The sequence below is a fragment of the Octopus sinensis genome, linkage group LG4, assembly GCF_006345805.1.
Source record: "Octopus sinensis linkage group LG4, ASM634580v1, whole genome shotgun sequence".
Classification (NCBI taxonomy): Eukaryota; Metazoa; Mollusca; class Cephalopoda; order Octopoda; family Octopodidae; genus Octopus; species Octopus sinensis.
The window spans coordinates 86,749,634-86,761,269 of NC_043000.1; the positions used below are offsets into that span (position 1 = coordinate 86,749,634).

At 32.5% G+C, this 11,636-nt stretch overlaps 1 protein-coding gene across 4 annotated transcripts in view; it reads left to right on the forward strand.

Moving 5' to 3' along the window:
* Nucleotides 1-11,636, forward strand: part of LOC115210771 (furin) — a 219,710-nt gene that overhangs the window by 155,103 nt on the left and 52,971 nt on the right. The window contains exon 13 of one of the 4 annotated variants that reach the window (XM_029779491.2): nucleotides 1,204-3,375. The exons of the other annotated variants lie outside the window; for them this stretch is intronic. Coding sequence (XP_029635351.1) covers nucleotides 1,204-1,577 — 374 coding nt within the window. The 3' untranslated portion in view covers nucleotides 1,578-3,375. Of the gene's footprint in view, nucleotides 1-1,203; nucleotides 3,376-11,636 lie in introns of those variants that run through there. 4 annotated transcript variants of the gene reach the window in all.

Genomic DNA, 11,636 nt, shown 5'->3' on the forward strand with positions numbered 1-11,636 from the left:
TTCACATTCTAGGTTCAATTATACTGTGCTTCACTTAGGGCAAGTGTCTTCTATTGTAACCTCAAGTTGACCTTTGATGTGAATGTGATAGCCTAAAATTCATGCAAAACCCATTGTACACATGTCAGTGTAGACTGTTACGCTAATTTACGCAATGTAGATTAATGAGTACTGAAGAGAATTAGATAGTGGAATTGATGTATCCCAACGTTGCTATAGTTCAATTGCTGAAAACCACTAAAAGAAGATATATATATATATATATATAAGAATGTTATGTCTAAATTAGTGTGTGCCTGTGAGTTACAAAATTAATTTTGAATGGGACTTCCAAATTTCACCTGATGGCTTATTCAATATGTTTAATGTGCTGCAAGGGGAAATTTGAAGTTCCAGTCAAAATAATTTTACAATATATCTTACTCTACTTTTAATACTGATTCATGGCACCACCCATCCTCTATCAGTAAATGTTCTGTTATTCTTCAAAAGTACTATAAAATAATAACCCTTAAAATTAATACCCTGTACTCCCGCACATGCATACATATACATAAACACACATTTATTGATATATATGATCTTATAAATACATTAGAAAAATTGCTAAAAATTCTCTTGATAATATTGTTTCTGCTATTTTATTAGAGCATCAGCTTAAGTTTCAGTTGATTTTCTTGATGATTTCTTCATATATCAGCACTTCATACTATTTGCTTCGTATCAGGGCACAACGTTTACAAAGAGCAATAAAATTACTGATAGCTTACAAGAAATTAGTATTTTCTTAATAAACACTGAAATGTGCATGTACATGCTTGTATGCTGAATTGAAATAATAATTGAATGCAATGATTCTTAAAATTGCAGTAAAATATAATCTATTGAAAGCCCTTCTTGTAATTTTGACAAATATTCCACCAGAAATATTTTGAACATATTTTAGAGTTTTCCTCTATAATATTTGTACATGCGAAATTTCATATAAATTCTGTAACTATTTAGAATTAATGTAAAATGGAGATCTTTTCAAATTGAAATAAATAAATAAATATACAATATTTGGAGTCGAGTTAATACTAATTAGAAAATTAATGCAAGCTTGTCAACTGTTGTGCTCTGATTTTGTGTGGAAATCCAGGGCTGACTCCTATCTAGCACTAACCCTTATCTTTTTTGTCTTGTCCCTCTTTCTGTTTACAGTTCAACCTGCTGTTTTGCTGGACTGGGTTCTAGTTTTGTATGGGACTGATAGACATCCCCAGCAAGTTCCCACCACTACTAGCACCAGCACGACTGCCGCACCAACTAGTAGTACCACCACAGCTCCTCCTTCTAACTATCCTCGTTCGGTTGCTGACAAAGCCAATCCTCGTGTTCCAGCGACTCCTAACTTTCCAGAATATAATCATAATATATTTAGGACGAACCTAAAGTCACCATATGCACGTCGTAAACCTCCACTGCACAGGCACCACATGTGTATTTTTGAAACTCTTGCAAAACGGAACAACATATCGTCCATGCAGTATAGGCGAGCAGTAGGTAACTCTACCTCTGATGATGACAAGTCATAATTAATCACACATGTGGTTTATGGGACCATAAACAGCAATTGTTTAATATTTATCCAGTTAATGTGTACTGTTTGTCAAATGAGATAAAATTTTTATTGTTGGAAATAGAAAAGAAAGAAATGAATGGAGGTTCTTATTGGTTATAATTGCTGTCAGGGAAAAAAAAAACTGTTTCGTAGTTGAGTAAATATATTTTTTTTTAATTGTTGACTTCCTGCCCATTAAACACACAGACACATGCACTTACATACACACACATACACACTCTTTCTCTCCCTAAATAATTCTGAGCTTACCCCCATCTTTTTTTTTCACTCATTTAGAACAAAAATATGTTTTTGTTTATAACAATTTAAGTGCTTTACATTTTAACACATTCAAATAATGTTTTTTTTTTTTATTTTTAAGAACCTTTTTATTTTGTCTAAGTTGAAAATTTATACATTTTTAATAAAATTTCGATGGAAATAACAAGCAACTTTCTGCTGTTTCAGTGTACTTTTCTATTTACTTGTGTGTCAACATGACCACACAGCACGCATACACATGCACACACACAAATACACACACACAACACACACACATGCATGCATGCAGTAACACATTTTTGTGACACACCTCATTTTCTTCCCCCATAATGCTGACTGACAATTACTTTTAAATTTATTTTTAATAATTCATTTTACTCTAACAGTTCCTTTCTGTCAGCTCTTTTGGGCTTAATGTATTTGAATGCTTTAGCCAAAGTAAAGAATTCCCTTCTTTTCTTTCTACCAACAGAATTACTCATCTTTTTATAAGAACGCATGTTTGAATTCTTGTATTACATACAAGAAAATAATTTTTGGAAGATGATGTGAATATATTGTTATTTTCTAACTATGGTAATAAGGTTTCATTACCAGAACTTTATAACAAATTTTATCTCCTTATAACCTGGGAAGAGTTCAGCAAGTATTTCATAACAATCTGATACGCCTTTGTTTGTTATTTTTTTGTTGAAGTCTTGCAAATTAAGAAGGATTGTACCATATTTTTATGTTATACTTGTATTTATCACTGACTAAATATAATGTCAAGTCTGTGAATATTGACAGTGTGATGTGCTATAAGCCACTTTGAGTTTTAGACTACAGTTGGTTGTATTTTTTGAAGTGTTTCAAGCTGTGAATTTAGACAAAACATCAATCAACTACATTTCTTTCCAATTTACAGTGGCACTTCAATTTTCTCAACTCTTAGTACATTGCCAGCAAAAATATTGATGGAAATGAAATTCTGTTAGGTCTTGCTATTGCAAGAGAACTCAGTTATGTTCAGTGTGCTTTTTTTTTAAAAAAAAATTATTGAAAAAAGTATGAAAGTGATATTAATCATCTTTTTGTTTGTAGGTCAAGTAGAAATTTCCATGACAGTGTTTCTGGTAAAGGCATTGACACTAGTTGTTGAGCTAGGACAAACTCAATCAAATTGCTCCAAACATATTCAAAGGTGCTCTATATAGAATTTGTAGATCATACTCAAATGATCATTCCATGTTATTTACTTTTATAACCAAAAAGTATTCATGGTGGAAAAGACAAAAAAATAACAAAAAAAAAGAAAGAAAAAGATAACTGCCTTAAGAATGACTGTTGTTCTCTCCAGTGATGCGTGTGGCTTCTTTATGCAAATGAATTACATACAATGGTTCATAGCAATCTTCTTTGTTTTGACTTCATTTTACCCTTTGCCTGTATATCAAACTGTGTATGTATGTGTGTATGTTTGTAAGTGAATAAACATGGCTATTTACAAACATCCAAAATACTATTTTTAACCCATTTAGTGTTGTAGAAAAAATAGTTTGTTTCTACACTTTATGCATTGTTCTAAAATTGTTGACTTCTGACAGTTTCTTTTTTAACAATTAATTGCTCCCTATTTGTACATTGTATTTGTTTTTAAAGTTTGGATTAGAAAAGCATTTATAGTATGTGTAAACTGTTTTAATAGAAATCTTTTTTTCTTTTTTATGATGAATCCCATTTTGTTTCTTTCTATTTCAATAGGTATATTTTCAATAATTTTAAACCACTTAGTATTTAAGCTATATCACAATGAAAGTTCAGTTTTTTGTCCAGTTGCCATCATTAGTATTGTTTTAGATGTAAATGTTGATTAAAGTCAGTTGTGTGAGTTAACATATACTAGGATTGAGGTGAATTTTATCAATTTAGATAGTTCTTCACTCATTTTATTGATAAAGGTTAGGCCAGTGATCTTCATTAGTTTATAAGTTCTCTGGTAATGTAATCTGTTACCAATGGATCAAAGGCACTAAGGAAAACATTGAATTTATGAAATCATATCTAGTGATGCATACTACTGGAAGTAACTGAACTCAGCACTGACATATTTTACTGTAGCGATACTCTATACTCCTGTGTTGTACTTATTCACAGATAGATATTAGAAGTGTCATGGCTTTGAAGATATTTTAGTGCTCAGGAAACCACCAAACTTTCAGATGGTAAAATAGCACACTATCTACTTAATCGTTTGTAACTCTCATTAATGTGTGTGTGTGTGTGTGTGTGTGTGTGTGTGTGCATGTATGTAGTATCGATAAACTGTTATATAGAGTTTTTACCATCTACTTTCCAGAATTTTCACTAATTTGGATAGGTTAATAAAACAAATTTTCGTTTTTTAAAGATTTCAATTATATACTACTTTCCATTCATAATATTAATTATGATTATTGGATATAATTTTAAAAATTAAGTTTCGATTAAAATTACATCTTTCATGAAACCTAAACAGGATTACATCAAATGTTTTAAAGACATTAATCACTTCAATTCCCAAACTATTTTCAGAGTTATTTGCTACAAATAGCTAACCTGTTAAATTGTAAGAAATATATCAAATCTGATCTATTTTGAATAATTTAATGCCACCAGAGTAATTCATTTTACTGATTTCTGTGATAATAGTTGTGGATGTTGTTCAAAATGTTTCACTAAGTTGAAGTTTGTTTTATATATATATATATATATTTATGATATCTACTCAGGGTTTCTTTTTTTTTTTAGATTAATTTTCTTTTCTTTTTTTTTTGCATTTTGTTGTTTACTTTGTAAAATTTCATAAATTTAAGATATTTTGTTTCATAATCCATTACATAATGCCTCAAAATAAGATATTTTTTCAACGTCTACAGTTAATGGTTTCATTCTTGAATAATTAGCTTTCTTTACAAGAGACTTCTTTTGTTAATCAATACTTAAATGTATTGTGTTTCTAAAATGTTGGTATTGTTAAAGTTATATTTTCTAAGTATTGTATGTATATGTATATATATGTATATATATATATATATATATATATATATATATATATATATATATAAAACACTAAATATTTGTTTTAGTTTACTTGTGTTGTCTATTTTTATACATATCATTTTTGAATATGTAAATTTTAAAAAATTGTCAGGGAAGAATTCTAAAAGGAATCTGGTAATAGTCAGTAAATGAAATACATGTCTAAATTTTCAGAACTGAGTATATTGGATTAGTTCAAAACATCATTTATAACATATTCTCTCTTTCTCTCTCTCTCACACACACATATATACACACACCAGATTCATTTTAATTATAGAGTTAAATATACTTCATAATATATTTGATAAATTTTGAAGCATAAATTGTAAGCAAATTTTCCTTAATATAACAACAGTTATTACTACTACTACTAATAATGTAGAAAATTATTTAAATATCTAGAATTTTATTTTCCTAAAGGGAATTTTTGTAAGAAGTGGTTAAGGAAGATCCAAAATGAAATTGTGTTGTATTTATTGTAAATTTTTGCAATTCAGATGATAATTTCAATATTTACTTAGTTTTCTTGACTGAAGTGTGCCATAATAATTATACTTGAAATGTGTAATAGGTTTGTCCTTTCTTACGTTACCATAAAGAGTCAAGAACAAACCATTTATTTTGTTACTTTTTCAAATTATCATGTTTTGTGGGCCTAATTTCTTTAACCGATATTTTGTTTCAAGTGAATTATGTCTCCTGTTGTTAACTATATCTCCTCTTGTTAATTCTCTAGATGCCCTATGGTTATTTTTTCTAATGTGATTATCTGTTTACTCCATTTTAATTGTTAGATGGTTTCTTTGTTTTCTTCATCTGCATTTGAATTAGTGTTTGTTAGAAGAAAGTTAGAAGAGAATAAGTTTACAAATGTAGTTGTGTTCATATTATAAGGATGAAATGTGATATGGCTAAACTTGAAGTAAATCTGATTTTTAGTATACAGTATTTGATACAGATTTGGTAATGGATTCTTCTTTATGGGCCTGATTTTATCATTGGTTTATTTTTCTTTGCCATTTTGTCTTTATGTGCCACATTCTTTACAATTATGAAGTCACAAAGCATAGAATGCCTGAAGAGATTGAAGGACATGCAAATGAGAATGTGCAGAGAGAAAAAATACAAGGAGAAATAACAACAAATAAAAAAAATGAATAATACTAATTGGTAAACTAAATATGGGATAGATTGTCCAAATTCTAAATAAGTATGAAACCTTGTGGTAAGAATAATCTTGATTTCATGTTTGCAGTTTCCTATGAATTAATAAAAAAAAATGCCTATTTTATAGATTAAAATTCAAATATACTGGATTCTGCATGTGCAACATTAAATTTGTGTTTTGTTTTGTTTGAGAGTGTGTGCATGCGACTATACATTGCATGGATGTATGCACACATGCAATATATATGAAATGTATGCATGTACGTGGGGCATATATGTGTGTGTGTGTATGTATGTAGGTATATATGTGTGTATGTATACATATGTATGTAAGTGTGTGTATATATGTATGTATATGTGTGTGTATATATCTTTATATATACACACACATATATGCATGTTTGTGTGTACATGCCAATTTACCTTATATTGCTATTTACACAGCTGTCTTTGTTTTTCTGTTGCCTTCTTCTGTTCATTTGTGCTGTACATTGCTTCAAACTGGAACAGGCCTTCTTCATAAAGACACACCAGTCTTTTCCCTCCTACACAGAAGATTCTAGATATGACAGGGATATCAAAACTCCTGTGATTGCCTTTGATACAGTCCTTGTATCACAGTTGAGCATTCTTTTCGTTTGTTTTTCCATCAAATGCCCTCTGACGTTTGCTGGTATGCCATGCAAAAGCTGTCCATCTGATTGATGTTGCCCGTCCTGCATAACATATTAAGATCTTGATGCTGAGAAGGTCTACTCCATCTAAGCTTCTAACCCTTTCGATCTAGTTGTTTCCTGTTCCATATCCTGATCCTACAACTACATAGAAGTCTTGTAAGAATGTCTCCTTTGCCTATATTGATTTTTGTAGAAGACTGGGTGTTTGGCAGTTTCTCATTCAAGAATATTAGCAACCTATTGAGGAATTGCAGTAATTATTTCCTTGTCAAGAGAAACAGTTGATGGTTCAGCTCAGTGTCATTCACAACAAATATCAAGAGAACCATTGATGAATCTGGTGTTGGCCAATGTGGATCAGTGACATGGCAAGCTTTGAAGAATTTTTCAGCAGTCATTTGGAGATATAATTCTCTTGTAACCACAGTCTTCAGCAAATGATGCACCTTAGACCAGTTTCTTAAGTGCCCATCCTGAAACCATTGACAGAGATTGAATAAAGAGCCACCAGTTACTACCTTGTTTGTTCTTCAGTCAAGGTCACACAGATTCATGTAAAGAGCCTGGTTAAAATAGAACTAAACACTGACACAGCTATTTTAGAAACCACATAAGTGATAGTTGTTTAACTAAGGTTATCTCTCCTTTTTGTTTTCTTTTTGGTGAGTTGAGACATGTAGGACTGTATCTAATGATGTGACAAGTTCTTGATAAGACAGTTTGATTTCAGGGAGAGTAGGCTGTTATTTCTATCTGGTCGAGTGGCCAGATAGAGGCTCATTTACACAAGTGGTTAAATGGTATAGTGGTGAGACTGGAACAAACTAAAGCATTATAGATAGTACTGATGATCCTGACAAATCTGGATTGGCTAAGCTTTATAGCAATGTTATGTTCCAAGTTAATACGGTGTTGACTGTATCAGGTTAATGATGGTAGTATTGAAATCTAAGCATTTCCTAGTACAATTTTCTTGAGTTTGTCTCACCATTTAAAGTTTTACACCCTAACCAAAAACCATACTAAATGTGTAACAATATGTTTTGGGGATGAGAAAGAATCATGCAAGAGTAATGTTTGGATTTTGAAAAAAAGAGAGAAAAATAATGAGAACACTGATGGATGAACATTCTGAATGAACATTCTGAAGAATCAGTATTTGTATCTCATTCCTATCTCTGCCATTACAAGACACATGACAGTCTTAATGTCTAATTCCACCTTGCTCTAAACTACGTATTCCATGTAATGCAATTCATTGCAATAAACAGTGGAAGCACTGTCAGATTGGTAAATGTTTCTTTGATTTGCAATGTCATATTTAGACTCTACTCTAGGAAAAGTTAAGATAGATGAGCAAGAAGGTATTTATCCATTTCCTGCCTAAATGCTATTGAAAACCAGCGATACACATCAGATTATTCTTTGTGAATGCTGTTTAGATTGCATGAAGAAAATTATGTAAAAACCTCTTTGCCAGCAGCAGTAAGCTAGGTCTTCTCTTTTGCATTCCAATGTGTCCTTTTTACTTCACAAGTATTACTGAACCAGCTTTGTTATGCTTGGTTTCCTTCTATCATACTGCCAGACAATCCACCTGATATATTAATCAGATCTTATGTCAATGAGGGTTTCAGAGTCATTCATTATGCTCACCATTGCTAGAACCATTAGCCGTGCAAAACAAAGTAATGCATGAAAGATGGGAACCACTCTTGAATATACTGAAAATGGCAAGGTGAGTCACTCAGTAACATTATAATTTACAAATAGATGCATTTTTGTGGTGGTCTTATACCTTTTAGGGTTTTACAAGAAATATGTTCGATAAATGTTTTTATTTTAGCATTGTATTATTGGTTGGCTCTGCAGGAATGGTCTGTGCTCATGACCTTCACACACTCTTGAGACTGGTGAGATTAATTCCATTAGTATTCCACTTAAACAGTTGCAAGCTAAAGGCCATAGGAAAATCCTGTGCAAAAAGCAAAATTAAGAAGTTTCAGTGTTCCAGGAAGAAAGTACTTGATGCAATGATTATTACAGGACTTGGGAGTGGATGCAGTATGAAGGACAAAATGAGGGGAGACAAGTTGGAAATGCTTGAATGGATATAACATGAGAACCAACCAGTTCTAAGAAACAGAAGTCATTAGTGTACCAGGGAAAAAAACAAAGAGGACACAGTATGGTCAAGTGTCTTTGTGAGTGACTTTATAGCAATCAGTCAGGTTGGGTTTTGTTTGGATAAAACTGCAATTTACAGACATATACCATACATGACATATATTAATAATCATTTTAATGTCCAGTTTTCTATACTTGCATGGGTTGGACAGACTTTATTGAGGCAGATTTTCTATAGCTGGATGCCTTTCCTGTTGCCAACCCTCACCAGTTTCCAAGCAAGGTAATATTTTCCCATAGCCAGATATGTTTTTTGCAGAATATTGGAAATGAATGACACTGTTTGTATCACAGTGACACCCATTTACAACTACTATATAATGTCAAGGCACCAACATACACACTCATATGTACATGCACACACACACACACACACACACACACACACATATATATATTTAGAGAGAGCTTCTTTCAGTTTCCATCTACAAAATACACTCACAAGACTTTGTTAGTCAGGAGCTATAGTAGAAGACACTTACACAAGGTGTTATATCATAAGACTGAGCCCAAAGCCATGTGGTTGGGAAGCATACTTCTTAATCACACAATCACACCTTCATCTGTGTGTGTGTATATATATATATATATATATATATATATAGCCAGTGCTCCAGCATGGCCACAGTCAAATGACTGAAACAAGTAAAATAAAAAAAGAATATATATGGTATATACAGAGATAATGTTAAATAGTTAGTAAGTTAGTAGTAATCTTTCTATGTATAAGACAAACTGAAATACAAACACATCCTTGATGGTATTGAACAACAAACCTTTTATGAAACTATTCTCTCAGTAGGTTGAGTAATGTGAAAAAAAGTTTCAGTATGCAATTGTAATACTAATCAAGTGCTAATACCCTAAAATTTTACCATACATAATCAAATAATCCACAATGCTTGTAACAGAAAATTATGGAACACTTTAATAACTTTATGTAATGAAACAAAGAAACGTGTGTGTGTCAGATTGTCATCAATTACCATCTGCTCTCCATACTGACATAAGCGGGATTGTTCAAGATCTGACAAATCACAAAGCTGCATGAAGCTCCAATGTGTATCTTAGCATGATTTCTGTGGCTAGATGCCCTTCCTAATACCAACCACTTTACAGTGTGTACTGGGTGTTTCTTTTTTCATGGTACCATCATTAGTGAGCTTATCTCACAGTGTGCAAAACTGATGGAACTAGAGGAGCCCCTGTAACTGAAGGATAATAGGAGAGAATGTGTGATGATTTTAGGCAAAGTAATGCAAGATAAGATATAAGGAGAGGAACAGTTAATTATGAGAGGCTGGTAGCAGAGAGAGTAATAGAATAGATATTTTGGGAAGGTGTGTGGAAAACACAAGAGAAAGAAAGAAATTACTCAGTAGTTAGTGATAGAGGAAAAGAGGAGTAGACTGTAAAGTGAAGGGAATCCAAGGGTATTCCACATTATATAGACAAGTATGGACAGATGATGTGAGGAGAAAGAAACATGAAAAATGAGTGTGGTAAGGATCCAGATAAAGTTATTGAATAAAAAAGGTGAGGGGTTGAGAGGTAGGCCAAAGGGAGATAAGAGAATATTGAGGTAGCAGAGTGGTTGTGGCAGAGGACAATGAAAGAAAGAGGAGAGATAGAAAAAGTGTGATAGATGGCAATGAGTAAGTGAGCATCCCAGGTGGTAAGGTAAGAGATATGAATGATAGGGTAATGCTTGAAGTGAGTCAGGAGATAGATTTAAGAACAGATAGTTATGAGGATGGACCAATACAGTCACTCACACATGATGGGGATGGTATGTGAAGCAGCCATACATAGTCTGTGCACTTCAAAAGTAGTAGAGAGATAAGAGATGAAGAGATTTGAGTGATCAACAAGATGAGGGGTGCATCAAATATAAACCTCACAGAATGCAAATGTATATATATATATATATATATAACACACAAACACTTGCATACAGAGATCACAGCCTCTATCATTATCATCTTTTCAATGCACATATTGTCACAAGTAGTCAGATCTCCTGCAGCACTGTGTATCACCAATCAATACACTCTTTTGTGATTTCCTCTGTGAGGTAGCATCTTCAAGTCAGTCTTCTTTCTTATACACTACATCCGATCCTCTTATATCCAGGTTTTCTCTCAGTTCATTTGTACTCTGTCTTTCATACTCACTAACATTAGACATCCATTGGAGCATGCTTGCTTCATCACTTTCTCTCCTTGACTAAATAAATTCACACACATGCACCTGTATATCTATGAATGCATATATGTGTATGTGTACATATTTATACACACACACACACAGATAGACGGATATGCATTTATATATGAGTGGGTGAGTGTATGCATAGTTCGTTGATATCCAATGGGTCCAAGGACAGCATTGTGATTAAAGATCTGCTTTGGCATGTTTTCTATGACTGGATGCCCTTCCTAATACCCACCACAGTGGGTGCTTTTCCTGTGGTACTGGCACTAGTGATGTTGCTGTGTAACTCACAAGATAAAAATCCCATTCAACTGAATGTTGATGCAGAAGTGGGAGGCAGATATATGTAAGGTGATGAAAGATTAAAGTATAAACATGGGATTGGAACAGGTCTCTTGGTGTATATAAGATATGTGGCTGTTTGTATACAAGTGTGGATGGGA